The sequence below is a fragment of the Syngnathus scovelli genome, chromosome 15, assembly GCF_024217435.2.
Source record: "Syngnathus scovelli strain Florida chromosome 15, RoL_Ssco_1.2, whole genome shotgun sequence".
In the NCBI taxonomy this organism is placed as follows: Eukaryota; Metazoa; Chordata; class Actinopteri; order Syngnathiformes; family Syngnathidae; genus Syngnathus; species Syngnathus scovelli.
In genome coordinates this window covers 7535062-7552673 of record NC_090861.1, presented here as the reverse complement: position 1 = coordinate 7552673, position 17612 = coordinate 7535062, and the positions used below count along the sequence as shown (strand labels likewise).

Genomic DNA, 17612 nt, shown 5'->3' with positions numbered 1-17612 from the left:
AACAGTTGCCAGCGAGAAACCGTTCACAATGTGTGGGAGTGAAGTATAGGTGCTAATTCCTTTGCCAAGTTTTAGAGGAAAAATAAATCCGTGATGACACATTTTACAGATAAACAGCAGACAGACAAATTTCTTTTTACATAAACCAGAGCTGTGCATGTTTCTGCATGTAGAGTTGGGACGTCCAGACACTACAAGCGATCTAAATACTGAATGGGACAGATTCCAAAAAAACATAGCAGGGTTGCTTGTTCAGAGTAAACCCATTTGTACGGTAATGATGTTGTCGCTCGAGGTAAAACACATGCAAAAGGTTGAAATCAATCGTATTTAAGACCAAGAGGTAACTGGCATGTTGAAAGTATTATATAAACATAATGAATGTATTTATAATGTCAGAACATTTTGGTGGCATTGATTGCATGCTTTAGCTCTCTGTGAGAGATTTGTTTTTTGTTAATATGATTTTTTTTAATAAACGCACACCAAACAAGGCTTGATTCTGACTACTGCACTGTATATTTCTTAATGGTTCTGACTATTAAACTGCATTCCACTCCAACTGTGTGTGTGCGCCGTTACTTAAGTTTTTGAACGGGTGTGTTGCTCCATCTGTCATGTTGTCGGAAGTGTGAGCTCAAGTGTTCGCCGTTGTTTTGGCAGCTGTGGTAAAACTTTAGTTTTCCAGCGGGTATAGATTTCATGAGGCTTGTTTCATTTCAGCTGAGACTTCACAGTCTTCCGTTACTTAGCTGACATAAGTAAGAATTTCCAGTATTTCATACACTGTTCAAAAAAAATAAAGGAACACTTTGAAAACACATCAGATTTCAATGGTGACATTTTTTTGGGGGGGATATCGATACTGATATGGACAGTTTAATGTCTCAGGAACAAAAGGATGCCAGATCTTTTGATGGAAATAAAAGTTTTCAGCCTACAGAGAGCTCAGTATACAGACACCCCAAAAATCAAAGTGCAAAAATGATGTGGCAGGCTCGTCCTTTTTGCCTAAATTCAATTTCTGCAACTCAAAATTCTTTTCAATCTCTTGTGTGGCCCCCACGAGCTTGTATGCATGCTTGACAACTTCGCGGCATGCTCCTAATGAGACGACGGACGGTGTCTTGAGAGATGTCCTCCCAGATCTGTCTAAGGGCATCAGTGAGCTCCTGTAAAGTCTGAGAAGCAACCTGGAGGCGTATGATGGACTGAAACATTATGTCCCAGAGGTGTTCTATTGGGTTTAGATCAGGTGATCGTGAGGGCCATTCAAATTGTGTCAATTCCTTCATTCTCCAGATACTGTCTGCATATTCTTGCCACAATAGACATTGTTGTAGATCAGGAGGAACCCAGGACCTACTGCACCAGCGTAGGGTCTGACCATGGGTGCAAGATTTCATCCCGATACCTAATGGCAGTCAGACTGCTGTTCTCTAGCCTGTAGAGGTCTGTTCGTCCCTCCATGGAAATGCCTCCCCAGACCATCACTGACCCACCACCAAACCGGTCAAGCTGAATGATGTTGCAGGCAGCATAGCGCTCTCCTTGGCTTCTCCAGACCCTTTCACGTCTATCACAGGTGCTCAGGGTAAACCTGCTTTCATCTGTGAAAAGCACAGGGCGCCAGTGGCGGACTTGCCAATTCTGGTGTTCTATGGCAAATGCCAATCGAGCTCCGCGGTGCTGAGCAATGAGCACAGGAAACACTACAGGACGTCGTGCCCTGAGGCCACCCTCGTGAAGTCTGTTTCTGACTGTTTGGGCAGAGACATTCACACCAGTAGCCTGCTGGAGGTCATTCTATAGGGCTCAGGCAGTGCTCAACCTGTTCCTCCTTGCACAAAGCAGCAGATATCGGTCCTGCTGATGGAATGAGGACCGTCTACGGCCCTGTCCAGCTCTACTAGAGTAACTGCCTCTCTGCTGGTATCTCCTCCATGCTCTGGAGATTGTACTGGGAGACACATCAAATCTTCTTGCAACAGCACACATGGATGTGCCATCCTGGAGGAGTTGGACAATCTGTGCAACTTCAGGAGGGTTAAGAAATCACCTCATGCTCCAAGTCGTGATAATGACTCTAGCTAAAGCCAACCCTTGTGGAAAAACAGTTAGAAAAGATCAAGAGGGAGGAACTTGAAATGGCCTCCACCTGCAAAATCAGTCCTGTTTTGGAGACCATCTCATTGTTGCCCCTCTAGTGCACCTGTTGTTAATTCCATCAACACCAATGACGCTGAAACTGATTAACAACCCCCTCTGCCACGTACCTGACCAAAACCTTATCAGAAAAGTCAAATTGAATTCATGCCATACCCTGATAAAAAACTGTTCCTTTAATTTTTTTTTTAGCAGTGTATTTTCCGGTTTATCTTGTCAACTGACTTCCATCTGTATGGGGTTGAGCACGATGAACTCCACCTAGCAACACATTGCCCAGCAAAAACAAATCAAAGCCATTTTGTTAAGATAGAGCTGATCAGCTGACTGTAAGAGTCAGATTTAAAATGTCACAAGGAGTCACAAGGCACATAATGTGTCCAGATAAGATGAGAAGCAGCAAGTTTATATTCTCTTGTGGACTGTTTGTCATTTCCAGCATGTCAAGACAGTAAACAAAGCAGATTGCGGCTGGTGACTCTTTCCCTGAACACATTTTGCAACACGGTCCACATCTGACGAGTATCAACGTCTCAAACAGCAATCATGCTTGACTCAGCCATTCACCAGAAAATTTGACTCACATAATTAGCTGCAGTTTTGTCACGGACAATATCGCATTTATAAAAATTTGCCTCACAAAAGAAGCGTTGTGCTTTGTGTTTGTGTGTACGTGTCACCAAGTTCCTTCTTTATCTGCGATTTTGTGACTCACGGTGACGCTTGTTTGTAATATGGGGGCTAATGACTAACAGTTGTTCATTTTGCATTGTTGCAATAATGGCTGCTCAAGCAAGTGTTTTGCGTTAGGAACATGCGGTGAGGTGGCAGCGCGTCTTGGCTACCACTCTTCATCAGCTACTGCTGTCAGATCTTTGCTGCTCTCTGGTGGTTGCATCAGTTAATTTCAATTTTTTCATAGCATGGCAACATTTTGAGCTAAAGTGAATTTGGCCAGACTATTAATAATTTAGGGCTTGAATGTGAGGGAGGCAGTGACAACATAGTATACATACAATTCCGATTAAAACCTAAAATGACAAGGCCCCAAATCTCAATTTAGATTTCCTGCATGTTATCATTAAGTATGATGTACAAACGACAAAGAGTTATTGCCTTACTTGAGAGTTCACTATTCTGTCTGGTCTTACATTCATTCAATGTGCAGAAACTGTGCTTTACGCAAGGACCAATTACTTACTAATGAGTTACTGGGTCAATATCAATATAAAGTGCCTTTGGTGTCCTTGTCAGAATCACTTGTAGCAGAATAATGTAGCGGAGATCATAAGGGCAAACATTCAATTTATACAAATCCCGACAGAGAAGTCTCAAAGGCAATTTAGCTAGCATTAATTAACAAATAATTAATTATAATATTATTTATAATAATAATAATGATAAATAAATTAAGAATTAATTAACAAATAATAGCTCATTATTTGGCAAGTAGAAGTCGGAGCACTCTTATGTAATTACCTAAATAAGTCATTGCCATCTTATTGTAAGGTGGTACAGACTCTTCCCTAAATACAATCCAATTAATAACCAACCAGTTTTCATTTGCCCAGATGAATAAATTATAGAAATAATTGTTTTTGCTTTACTCAGTTGTTAGTATCAGGGCATATAAAACGTTTCTTAGTAGGTCAGCATCCATTCGGGGCCTTTGCTACAATGAGGTCATCCTGTAACGTTAGTTTCTTTCAACTGCAGCACACATTACCCGTTGAGAGAGTTTAAACAGGGTGAAGAAGGAAACCAATGGATTTTATTCCCATGGATGTTTCTGCTCAGACCATGACCGTGAACATGAAGAGGATTAACTTCTGAGAGTATGTTGGATGATTTATGTTGAGGGGGGTTTGCATGTCAGCTTGTTACGCGTGCGTGTAACGCACACACCTTTTATATCCGCTTCAATGGCAATCAAAGCGCCGTCCTGTTCTCATTAGGATCACTAGAGGTCATTACTGTCGCGCAAGTTCCTAAGCACCTACGGCATCATATCAGTGATAATGAAGTGGGGATGGAAATGAGTTGATCTAATGGGAATAGCATTTTGCACCATTATTTTGTTGTCTTTTTCTTTTCTTTTTTTTTTTTAATCACATGTGAAGAGACGTTTCAATCGTTTACTTGACTTTTTCCATCAACTGCCTGCCAGGCAAGCAGGACAGCAGTGCGCTCTGAAAGAGTGTGCCGTCAAGTGCTTTTTCATTTCATGTGCGGAGAAATTCAGGTAACCATGGCAACCTGCTATTGTACACAGGGACATTTAGGCAAAAGCCTGAGTTATCCATCAAGACTGTCACACCCACATGCTAACAATTGGACGTGACCTGGAGGGGTGGCTGTTATTCACACTCAAATAACGCATATGTGATCTACAGATGATGATGTAATGATGCGAGTAAAATAATTGGCTTTCTGTCCATGGTCTTCATCTTTGATCACAATAAATTGAATTTCGCCTCAGGACCTAAAATGAGTTTAATCAAATTAAAAAGACCAATATTTTAGAGCAATAAATTATTGGTCTGAACAAAAAAAGTCACCCATAACGAATGAGGTCCATCTTTTGTTCCTGATTTATGCTTAATCCTCTTAGGATCATTTCCTAAATAGCATTCGCTGTGATTAATTTTGATGTAAAATGAGCAGAAAAATGATGACATGTTAATTTCAATAGTTTCATACAAGTACAATACAGTAATCCCTCGTTTATCACGGATAATTGGTTCCAAAAACCACCCGCGATAAGTGAAATCCGCGAAGTACGGTCACCAACAAGAAGTACCGGGCAGGCTAACGAGTTAGTGGAAAGATGCTAATTCGCGAGCATGCCAACACTCGAAAACGGACTTCTAAAGGAATGTAAACGAACATTTTGGGCAATACTACCGTAATTTTCAGACTAAAAGTCGCTCCGGAATATAGGTCGCATTTGCCATAAAAAATGCACAATAACGTGAAAAAAAATTAAAAATCTAAGTCGCACCGGAGTATAAGTCGCATTTTTGGGGGAAATTTATTCGACAAAATCCAACACCAAGAACAGACATGAACGAGCAACAACAGGCTAAACGATAGGTATGCTAACGTGACATAAACCCAAACGAAGAGCTGAGAACGGGCCTGACGTAACATTCAGAGTTATTTAAAAAAAACTATTACATAAACAACATGTTTATAAAACCATCTGTGTCACTCCAATTCATTAAATCCATCAATTGTCCTTTGTCAACAATGGGTGCGCGCCGCTGACAGCGCTTGCACTTCAAAATATTCCACAGGCCCATATAACGATACATAAATTAGATATCAAATAACTATTATATAAGCAATAATATTGTCAAACCATCTGTGCACTCTAAATCATTAAATCCACCGATCAAATTCCTCATCCTTTGTCAACAACGCCGCGCGTGCGCCCTGACGTCAGCCTCGTCGTTACTCCACAGATCTAGTATATAACTATATTGTAGCGTTAACAAAGTACAAGGAAAGACGTGGGTTTGGTAAACGGCTCTTTATTTAACAAATCAAACTTCCAGGCGTGTGGCGGCGTGGACTTCCAGCCACGGAGGTGGAAGAGAGATCCATAGAATAGGACCGGGCGTGCGTAAAAGCCATGACCGAGCCCCATCCACCGTCCCCGGACAGCCACCCGGCTGAGCGCCGGCCCCCGACTTCTATCCACGGAGGTGAAAGAGAGCTCCGTAGAGTAGGAACCGGGCGTAAGTAAAAGCCATGTCCGAGCCCCATCCACCGTCTCTGGACAGCCACCCGGCCGAGCGCTGGTCCCCGACTTCAATCCACGGAGGTGAAAGAAAGCTCCGTAGAGTAAGACCGGGCGTGTGTAAAAGCCATAATAGTTTTTCAAACCTTCTGTGTCACTCCAAATCCTTAAATCCTTCAAACTCTTCGTTCTCCGTGTCACTTAGAAACAAAGCCGCTAGTGATGCCGGTAGTACGTGGGGCCCTTCGTCATCCCGTGATCAATCTTTGTCCTTTTTGTAAACAACGGCCGCGCCGCGTCGCACTGCTGACGTAACTTGAAATTCAAATTAGAGTAATCCCTTGCTACATCGCGGTTCCACTTTTATTTTATTTTTTGAAAATTTTTGAAAAAAAACCCACATAAGTCGCTCCTTATTATAAGTCGCCCCCCCACCCAAACTATGAATAAACCCGCGACTTATAGTCCGAAAATTGTACATTGTCCTAAAGGTCAGACACGTTTCCTCAATTTAGAAGTTTTATTTTGACTTTTAAATGTTTTTTAATTTGGAAAAAAAATGTAGTGAAGCTGCGATAAACGAAACGCAAAGTAGCGAGGGATCACTGTAGACCTCATTGGGTTGCCAAAGGACTTGAGCAGGTGCTGCCATTTGGGTCTTTAACCGAGTGGTAAACCTGCAGGGACATGAAGCCAGAGCTGTATTTAACCTCGCGAGATCCCCCGAGCAGAGCAGCTGTTCTCGCTGGGCCCAATTTCAGAGCGTCAAAGGGAAATCTCACTATTCCAAGTCTGCAAATGACTACTGACTTGACTGACAGCTAAGTCGGGAGGCATCAAGTTTATAAAAAAATAAAAAAAGACTGCAGGGCCGTCAAAGTGGAAATAATCTGGATGGCGTCAGAAAGCAAACATTGCTGCAGCAGCACAGCAATAATGCATCATGAACACAAGCTCCATGGTGTCTTGCATGAAAAGGATTATCTGTACAAAATCAGTGAAGAGATGCTCCAGTTAACAAGTACAGCAAGCACACTTTGCAAATTGAGGAAAGAAGCCATGCGTAGCAAATGAAATCTAGGCCTGTGACATGGCCAGATGTTGAAGAAAAACAAATCCTAATTACCGCTACCACCTCTGGCATCGCCGCACACGCACGCTGCAATCCAGCTGGTGTTGGAAGTCGAGATGAATCAGGGCCGGATTATTCACTGCACATTCACAGGGGAACGAACATTTGACCTATGAATATTCATTAAAGAGGATTAATAAAAACATGTAAACCTCTGTGAAGCATGTGGGCTTTAATAATGGCAGACAGCTTTTGGATTGAGTGCATAAAGGAAATGAATACAATTATGCAACGGGAGTAACATTGGGATATTTTGGCCGTCTGCCATCCGCTGGGATCAATAGCCATTAACACGGTCGTGCACACAGTCAGAAGACAACGAGGATCTGCATCTCTCCGGAGTGTTTCATCATGATGGGGGAGGTCGGAGCTTTAGTTACAGTAAGAGCCACCGCCATCGCGCTCGGTCCCCCTCCCCCTCCGCTGCTGCCGAGATATGCCTCCTGACTGACAATGTCATCAGGGCGCTTGCATGTAAACACACCCAGCAGGCTGGACAATTTGGGTCACTTCCTGGCTGCATTACAGAAAACGTGGTGCGCCAAATGTGTGTTACGATGTAGACACACGCGTACATCTTGTCACTTGATAAGACAGGCCACCAGTGGTGATGAAATTCACCAAGAAGCGCAGGTAGTAAAGATGATGAAAGGAAGATGAGACCAAGGAGGACGTGTTTTTTTTTTTCCCTTGCTTGATCTAGTTTTCTTTGTCTTCTCTCCTGAGGGCGCATTGTTCATTAAAAAAACAGGCAGCATCATGCAATATTGACACTGGCTTGCACAAACTTTGGGATTTGGTGGAACTCTACAGACTGTGACTGTGCAGTTCCAGCTCAGGCAGTTCAAATGAAGAGGTTTTCTTTGAAAGTGTCCATGCATTCCCTTAAAGATTTCTGTCAAAAGGCAGAAATGTATGTGTTTTTCAGTCTTTTTTTTTTTGTAGTGACCTTGCATTGAGCTTTTATTATAATTTATATATTCATTAAGGCATCATTTTTGTGAGAATCAGGAGCCCTACTAGAGTGGCCGGGGAGGGGGGGGGGTCATTCTCTCCCCCCCCCCTTTTTAGTTGCCGTTTAATTAAACTTTTTCCTGATCACAGCACATTAGTTTTGAATCGATGCGATTAAGGATTAAATGGTTACCTGATTGATATTGTAGATCAGGGCTTTCGAACCACAGTAATTTTCAGCAGGGGCCACATCATAATTTTCCTTAGAGGGCCGCTGGCTGTGAAAACAATATCAATGTATAGTCACGCCATCATATTATTACACACAACTATCCCTGTAACTGACAATTTAGTGAGCCATAAAGCGATGTGGAGGGCCACATCTGTCCCCCGGGCCTTCAGTTTGACACCTGTGGTGTAGCTAGTGCAGGTGTACCTAATTTTGTGGCAATCTATTCAGAGCACAACAGGCCCCAAATGAAGTAAAATCAGAGACAGGACAGTAATGTGCCGTAATGAGAGTATAATGACGATATAACGGTTTGGACCAAACTCACCTCATGATTACACAAACCTTTTGTTTCTGGTAACAGCGTGAAGTGCTCGTCTCGGACACCATATGTTGCTATTAAGGATTTAATCGGAGGGAAGCAGGTGGGCAGACTGGGCGAGGTTTCCATCTGTCACGGTGCCAGCAGAGGGAGAGAGCTAGTTTCCAGGTATCGCCGCTCAGCGGATTGTTTATACCAGTGGTAAACAATCTGCAGCTGACAGGTGTCACTGGGAATTTTTCCAATCAATCACAGTGAAGAAACTCAACATGTAAACCCTTTACCGCTAATGATACCACAATTGTCTACTTACTTTGAAAACTTTATTAAATTTAGAAAACACCACTTTGTTGACAGTTTAGTAGCAATCGCAGGAAAGTAAAACCGAAGGAGTGCTTTTTAGGCGGGCCTGGTACGAGCCCTGAGCTTGTCCTGGTAACCTTTTCCTCCGCAACACGCCTGGAAACATACGACAGGCGGCAAATTCAGGTAGAAAAGTTGATTTGCAAAGTCCCTTTTCACGTCAAGGTACTTCATGACACGATACGAACCGAGTATGCAACACAAGGGTGGAAATTGCTTGCCTTTCGTGTAGCGGTGTGTAGGTTTAACCGCTTGAGGAACTGTAGGACCGAGGGACGCAGTACTGACTTAGTCCAAAAGGGAAGTGCAAACAATGTCTATATATGTTTTTTGGGGAGTTAAGGGTTATGGGGGTGTGACCAAAACAGGGCTTCCCCCCAATCACTCATCAAGGGGCTGAAAGTGGCGACTCTCTGGATGGCGAACCTGACATCTCGTCAGGCGGGAACACGGTGAGCGTGCAGGCTCGAATCCCGCCGAGCGACTCGGGTAAGTCAAACACTTTGTGCCACTCGTCTTTCTCGGGGTCGTACTTCTGAACTATTTCCACCATGCAGCGATTGTTCCACGAGTATCCGCCCACCACGTAGATCTTATTCTCAAACACGGCCACGCCCACGTCGCTCTGGCCTCGCAACATGGCGGCGATTGGAGTCCATAAGTCCAGTGCGGGGGAGTAGTACTCGCAGCTGAGCACGTCGTCGTAGTCGCTCGTACCCCGGAAGTGGTTCCCGCCGATTACGTAGAGGCGGTCGCCCACCGTGCACATGCAGTGGAGCCCGCGCACGGTGGTCATGGGTGCCTTCTGAGTCCATTTGTCTGCATCTGGGTCAAAGCACATCAGCTCCTTCTGAAAGGTGTCGTGCGTGATGCCGCCTATAGCGAGAAGAGAGGGCTAATTAACCTCCATGCCAACCGCAGAGGAGCAATGTGTGATGGATGAGATGGGCCAATCTCACTCATTCGCTCTCTTTTGTGTTGTGCAAGCAGATGAGAAAAACTCGTCATTTGGCATTTACTCTCCGGTGAGCTCGAGACTACAAAAGCAAGTGAGAGCTGCACCGTGCTCAAGTAAACACGCACAAAACAGACTGTCGACGTCGAGACGCACAAAGCTGAGGCAAAGTGGGGAGGAAAGAAAAAAAAAAAAAACAGGACATGTCTACAGGGAAGGCTTAAAATAAAGAGGAACACAATCCCAGCATGCATTTGGGTAGAAGCCAGCCCATCCCCGTCCCATTCGCATCCCCCCCAGGCGGAGAGACTCGGAGCGAGAGCAGCAAAGACTTGTGGTGAATCAACAGCATTAAAAAAAACAAAAAAAAAAACACTTTGGATGCTGCCCACAGATCGCGTGCTAGCTCTATTGAAGACTCTCGAGCCGCCTTTTCGGCCATGCAATGCGTCGCCTACTCAAGTGATCAAGTCAGACTTTCTTTCAAAAACTGGCCCACACAGTGAAGGCACTGGGGAGAAATGCAGCTATCATTCAGCCTTTCCACTTTCAAATTGTAATAAAAAATGAAAATAAAAAGAATGGATTATTGTATTTTTAATATTTACCTTTTAATATCTGATAAAAGGTATTTATCAGATATATACCTGATAAATACTGATACGAGATTGCCAATTTAAGGGAGGGAGCACTACATAGCAATAATCAAAATAAAATCATGGTAAATCCTGCCATAAACTAAAAATTATAAATTTGTTATCATTGCCAAGTGCACTGTTGTCTGTTTTCTAACTTCTAGTTATAAAGGAGTGGGAAGTTGTGGAATAGCAAACCCACACCTCTCATGGGGGGGAAAAAATCCAGTCAGGGTTAACTGATACATTTTTCTTTTCCTTTCAGATGAACTCATCTTTCACCTGTCTTCCCACAAGCGTAAACATTTTTTTTACATTGTCAGGTTCAATTTTAGGCTATGAGGCTGAAACCTGTGAGATCTTGCAATAAATAAAAGACTGTACACCAGAATGGCAGATTTGATATATAAGTGCTGCACAGTCAGCCTTCGCACAGTCCTCAGTCAGCCCACTGCTTGCTGGAGGCGTGTTGTGTGAGAGCCAACACTTAACCTCGGGTAACCTACAACAAGCAAAAGGCATTTTATTCAATCGCTTCATGAAGAACTCCATACAATGTTAAATCTGACTAAAACCGCTCATTTGAGGCAAGTTAGTTTAGCCACTGGAGCCTGAGTGGTCACTGAGTGGAAAAAAACGTCTCTAACCGCAGGGCCTCGGAACGGCGGTGCTGCGATTGAGAGGCGCCGCGGCTCTCGGTGCTCCACTACTCGCATCTTGAACAGCGCCACGCCACTTGAGCTGTGACGCTCCGTGGGCTGAGCGCATGTGTCAGGTTCATCCAGCTGATAGAATACCTTCAGACAGCTGAGAGGCGCAGCCATACAACGGGAGCTAATCCGCTGTGACAGACCAACACAAAAGTGCACTTCAGTGTGGATCACCTTGCCCAGCGGCTCTTATCAGCCTCCCGCACCCGAGACCTCAAAGGTGCTGCGGGGCCTCAGTGCAACAAAATTCTTCTAATTGGCCATTTACCTGGCCTTGAGCATTCAAATGCCTGCACCACCTTAAACACTTTTCCAGAATCAGTCCTTGAAATCTAAGGTGATTTTCAAGTTCTTGAACCAAACCCTCATCATCACACCACATGCACCTACACAACTAAGATCTCCACTCCACTGTGCTGCCTAAAATCCAGTTTGTTTCTGAACCGAAAAAAAAAAAAACAATCGGCGATGTGCAGCAACATTACCATCCCCCTGATGCTCTGCATCTTTATTTTTATCCAGCTACACTAAACCTGAAGCTTCAACGTATCAGAAGCAAATGTGTAAGCAATGCAACCCTGCGGGCTCCAGCCAATGAGAGGTACCCAGCTAAAAGCGGATTAGTGGTCCTGTGACCACTGTGTTATTCATCGCTTCATTGTTTGATGAAGTGGAAAATTTAGGACAGATTAAGAGTGTGCTTCCACACCACTTAAGGTGCTCGGACAATTCTAATGACAAACAAAATACTGTGCAGTATTTAAATTAATCAAGTGTGGGGATGAGCTGTATGTCTTTAAGATAGAACCGCTTAAGTATTTCAGGTAGAGTGAATTTAAAGGATTTCAAAAAATGTAGTCCATAAAGGCTCATCATGTATGTTGCTGTAAGAACACAGTATCCACAGTACCTGCAGCCAGTACGGATTAACACACAGGATCTTCCATGTGACACCTCCCACACAGACTTCATCCGGTTATCACCCCCCGTACCCCCCCCTCCAGTCTCCCCTCCACTTCCGTTGTAGAAATTTGCTCAGGATTAGTCACACAGGGAGAAACGAGGACTCATCTCCATAGCGCGGGATATGCTGTTTTCAATCCCATGAAGTGAACAACTATGGGTGTGAGAGGCTTTGGCTGTGTTCACACGAGCACATAAACAACTTTTGATTTGGTTAAAAACAAACTTTGGTGCGGTTAATTTGGTCATGTATGAATGCTGACTTTGTTGAGTCAAAGAACATATTCGGCATTAGAAACATTTTTTTTTTTACAAAAAGGAGATATACTGACATGGTGGTGAATGATCTGGTCTCAATCTACTCACAAATTTAATTAATGTGAAATTTGGGCTTGTTGGAAATTGAAGAAAGATCATATAGTTGTTTTTCTACCAATAAAGTGAAAGTGTATAATTTCCTGCATAACAAGTTTGTCTTCTGTATATTTAAATCTCTGATTAAAATCTCAGACAGGTTGGATAATTATCTTAGATAAATTAGCTTAGCTAATTAGCTAAACAAACTAAAATTGCTAAAGGAGATTATTTTATGTTTTTCTAGTTTTCATGAATAACTGGGGATAAAGAAAGTTTGTTTTGGTGTTACAAAGCAAGGATGTCTTACCAACAGTATTAAAACACTGACATTTTTAGAAAATCATCATACTGTTAAAATAAACAATGGAATGCGAGAGGAAATGCCTTCATTTGGATAAAGAAATATTAAGGAAAGCTTCTGTCAGGCAAATGCATTGTATTAAAAGAGCAGGTGTTATAAAGCCACTGAGAAGCGGCAAGCAGAGACTTGAAGCTGCTGCTGTCCCTGGCGTGCCAAGAAGCTCTTAAAGCAGGTTCTTAAAAACACAATTATAGAAGCAAATATAATTGGTGATGGTAAAAACAAAAACAAAACAAAAAAACAATTTGGACCACCGTGTATATTTGAAAAGATTTTTTGTGACATCTCAGCCAGCCACATCATACAAAAAAATTTATTTGCTTTTTGCACGTGCTTTCCTACAAAGTAAATGGTTGCAACTTACCTGAAATATACATATAGCCGCCGTACACTGTCCCGGCATGTCCATAGTGCGGCTCATTCATTTTGGCAACATACGTCCATTCATTTGTCCTTGGGTTGTAGCACTCCACAGTAGCTTAAAGGCGACCAAAGCGGGGGAAGAAAACGTATTAGTATAAAGTAGGTCAAGAGTCAGACAACTAAGGAGGACAAACAGCAGCAAATGAGGCCTTGGAGCGTCTCAGCGTGGGAGCTGAAACAACACCGGAGGAGCATCCGAAAAACCATATCAGCAGGGAGCGAACAAGAAATGGGAAGATAATACGACTGCAAAATCATTTCGGTTCCAAGGATGTTTTCATAAAGTTGGCAACAATCTGGAAAAGACACTTAAATATTGGGGATTTACACCAGAGCTTTATTTTCACTGGCATGCTTTCACGTTATCAGATAAGAAAAGACCCATTGTGATTAGTGTGACCTTAATAGCCTGCAGGTTTTTGCCCCTCACAAATCTTAATGGAACCAGTGGGCAGCCAAGGGACAACTGGCAGTAATGAATTGCGAGCCACAGTATTTTGGTGACCTTCAGATCTGGCCCAAAACACTGGGGACAGAACCCAGTAATTGGATCGGCAAGCGACAAGTGTTCTGTGGAGGCCGATTAGTCCTAATAATCTCTGGGGATTAAGAAAAGAGGCAAGAAGAAGAAGAAAAAGGCATCGAGTTTAGCTTTGGCGATTGCTTTGTTGGAAAAAGATCACGAGCCTGGCTGATGAGCACCAATAAAAAAGGAAACCTCACTGTGCTCTAATTACTTTGCCTACCTGTAACAATGTCTTAAATCAAAATCATGGCAATTTTATATTCTTCCTATAATAAGTTTGTGATCATAAAGAGGCACTGTCGCAAGTACTAATAGCTTGAGATAAGGCTGGTCTCAGTAACGATACCTAGTGTCGGAATGCGCCCATCCATAGCAAAAACCAATATACAATTCTAATTACTGCCTCAGTGTGTCTTAACGTTCTTTCCAAGAGAAGTCCTTTTTATTCTAGTGTCTAAATTTGTGCAACGAGGGGGAACTCACCGAGCTCCCCAGCCGCGTTCCTTCCACCAACAGCGTAGAGGTGTCCCTTGAGTGCACTGAGGTGGAAGAAGGTACGCTTCTCATTAAGGCATGCCACCTGCATCCACTTGTTGTAGCGAGGGTCGTAGCGGAACACGGTGTCCACCGCCGTCTTGCCTTTGGTGTCGTAGTTGCTTTGGCCGCCCACCACGTAGAGGAAGTTGCCAATGACGGCGATGCCGTGTTGGTAGCGAGGCGCGTCCATGGGGGCCAGCGCTTTCCATTCGTGCGCCTTCTCGTCAAAGAGACGCAGTTCCTTGCTCACCACGAGCTGCTGCCGCAGGACGCCGCCCAGCGTGACCAGGTGAGCGCTGTCCGAGCGGATGGCTGTCCGTTCCGACTGCATGACGGGCTGCATATAGGGCATCATTTGGTAGTTGCTAGCTTCTAGGAGAAGGTTGACGCACGTGTTGTCTGTGCGCATGAAGTCCACCGTCTGCACATGATTGATGAGCTCCTGCGGGTTCATGAGGGGGAAGCGGATGTTCTTCATGAGCTTGGAGGCGTAGTCCATGCGACTATCTTCGTAGCGCAGCCAGCGGCAAGCCGCCTTGAAGAGGTCCAATTCAGTGCAGTGTTTCAAGCTGTTGCTGGACAGCACAAACGCCAAGCGCTCAAAAGGCAGCTTGACAAACTCGCCGGTTCCCAAAAGTGAGGGGAAGTTTTTCAGGATGAAATTGTTGACATATTTGTCCACCTCTGTGAGGTTATACGTGTTAGCGATGCGGCCCACCTCCACACAGTTGTCAAGGGAAACCTGCAAAGTGAGATCAAGAAAGGATCTACAATGAATATGTGCCTGTGTTGACAACAAAAAGCCAGTTTGACTATCTAGATAGGTAGATAAAGAAAAAAAGGCTTTGATAATAATGCACTGTAGAATTGGTAAAAATATAAAAGCATTGTGTACGCACACATTCGCTTACCCCAGATATAAGAAAGACCTTGCAGAAATCCAACACCGGAAGGATTTGTAAGAAGCTGGCCGCCTCTAGCGTATCTTGCAGATTTTCCATGTTGAGGGACAACTTGGCTGTGTAGATGAAGTCGATGATCTTCTTCAGGCCTATTCGGTTGACTCCGTGGAGCTTGATGCACATTAAATCCTGTTCTTTCATTCCACCTGCATTGGAGGAAAGCAGAGGCTATGCTAAAGAGGACGCAACTAATACATAAGCTTCTTTAACTGACAGGCCTGTGAGTAGCTGGATCCATGCTGTCTGCTGTTTCAGGATAGCAACAAATTCAATTCCACAGAATTTGGTTTTATACATGCATCCAAGTGTCAAAAAAACATTTGCTATTAATATTTTGTGAAATCATTCGGTATATATAATTCTGCATCAAGGGCCTTATCGTAGCTTATTCTTAACGGCTTGACATACACATTCTCACAAGGTACTGTGTCAAAGCATGAATGCATTCATGAATAATTAAAGAAAAAAAAGCTTCACAGGAAATTTTTTTTAGCAGCCATTGAATGAATCATCGATGCATAAATTATATCAGAATGACACAGGAGGTGCAAATATTCAGAGTCATTTGGGACCCACCTGTGAACATGGCTTTGAAATAGTCTGAGGAAGAGGCCATCATTGCTCGATGAACAGGGAAGGCTTCGTCGCCATCGCCAGCGACAAGAGTGACATCACATAGCAGTCCCTCTATTCGAAGCTGATCGAATCCCTGCAAAAAAATGACTCAATAAACCATCCCTGCATACTCCAAAACACAGTGAACCATTGTAAACTAACAATCCCCATTAAAAAAATATTTCACACAATACGCTTCTTAAACTGTAGAAAAAAAAATGGTGTTTACATTTCAAGGTTAAAGCTGGGATTGAATTGAGCTCTCACCTGAAGAACCACTGAGCTGTGTGTGTTGCTTGTGAAAAAACGTGTGTTTCCAGTCTTTGATGCCTGAAGGTGAGCACAGACGCCCATATCACCGTAGCCCAGAGCCACTTTCATGTGAGTGTCGTCGTCCTCCACGAGGGATCTGTGAAGAGAAAGACAATTCGCTTTGACTTGTGTCACCTGGATTTCCACAGAGTAGAGGCCAGTTCAACTCAATGCTGAACAGCTTGGAATACCAAAGCCTAAATTTCACCACACTGCATGGAAGTTGATGCTGAGGGACTAAAATGATCTCAATATTAGCACCATCAACAATTTCAATTTGAATAGAAAAAAAATTAAAAAAAACACCCTGTGCACAGTATTTCTGAACATTAAGACATTGTAAACAGCAAAATGGCTTTTCATGCATGCAAGACACCACAAAATGTATTAACACAATCACGGTGGAACTGCAATGAAAATAATTTCATTTTTTTAATATTCACGAGACTTATTCTTAAAATCAAGCTGCCTATACTGTATTCAAGCTTTCAAACTCTTTTTTTTTTTTTCAATTGAAGCATTTTCATTCAGATGTCAGCCATTTCTGCTTGAGGCTCGAAACCCAGCGCCGTCTGCTCGCTCAGGGATAATTTCCCCTTTTCCTTCCACTGCAAAAATGAGCGGACACAGTAAACTGCAAAATCGATTCATCCCGACTCATGACCAATTTATTCAAGGGAGATAAATGAACAGACCGTTAACAAAAGGAGAACAATGAAAAACAATCCATTCTTGTTTATGATTACTAATAGAAACTGAAATAGCAAAGACTTGTGCTTGCCGGTTTGTCAGCAGTTTCTGAATTTCCTCTTTGGAAATCAATATCTTATCTTAATGCCCAAAACTGGCCAGACATGACAGATATCGTGAGAAGATCCTGGAAAGATGAAGATGAAGATGACCTTCAGCAATGTTTCCTGTGGTGCCCAGTACGGATCAAAAACAGTTTTGATTGAAGAAAGTTCATTGTACACAGGATGAGATTCCTTTTGATGTGCTGATAACCTTTTGGCTGACCTTTAGTCTTGGACATAAAAGATCACAGCAATAAAATAGAACGAGCCAAATAAAAGGAAAAATTAAAACATTCATAGGGGATGAACCATTTGAAATTAGAAAATGTGCTGAGCATACATTATGTATTTGTGACCTCTAAATGAAGAAGCGGGTAAATCTTGAATGACCAAAATATATATTACCAAAATGCCGTTTCAACATGTGCACCATTCAGGGGATCTGCATTGCAGCCTGTAATAAACTGTGTGCCACCTCAGGGCCAGGAACGTGACATCAGTACGCGCAAACGAGTGCTGCACTACAGAAAAGCAGCTCTGAGAAAAAAAATAAT

General features: G+C 43.1%; 1 protein-coding gene across 6 annotated transcripts in view; it reads right to left on the bottom strand.

Moving 5' to 3' along the window:
- Positions 1 to 8846: 8846 nt before the first annotated feature.
- The window catches only part of klhl13 (kelch-like family member 13), a 24653-nt gene continuing 15887 nt past the window's right edge, over positions 8847 to 17612 (bottom strand). For all 6 annotated transcript variants that reach the window (XM_068653068.1, XM_068653066.1, XM_049743788.2 and 3 more), the window contains 6 exons: positions 16220 to 16361; positions 15914 to 16046; positions 15287 to 15483; positions 14322 to 15117; positions 13254 to 13367; positions 8847 to 9784 (listed from right to left, as the gene is read on the bottom strand). In XM_068653068.1, coding sequence (XP_068509169.1) covers positions 9297 to 9784; positions 13254 to 13367; positions 14322 to 15117; positions 15287 to 15483; positions 15914 to 16046; positions 16220 to 16361 — 1870 coding nt within the window. In that variant the 3' untranslated portion in view covers positions 8847 to 9296. The remainder of the gene's footprint in view (positions 9785 to 13253; positions 13368 to 14321; positions 15118 to 15286; positions 15484 to 15913; positions 16047 to 16219; positions 16362 to 17612) is intronic.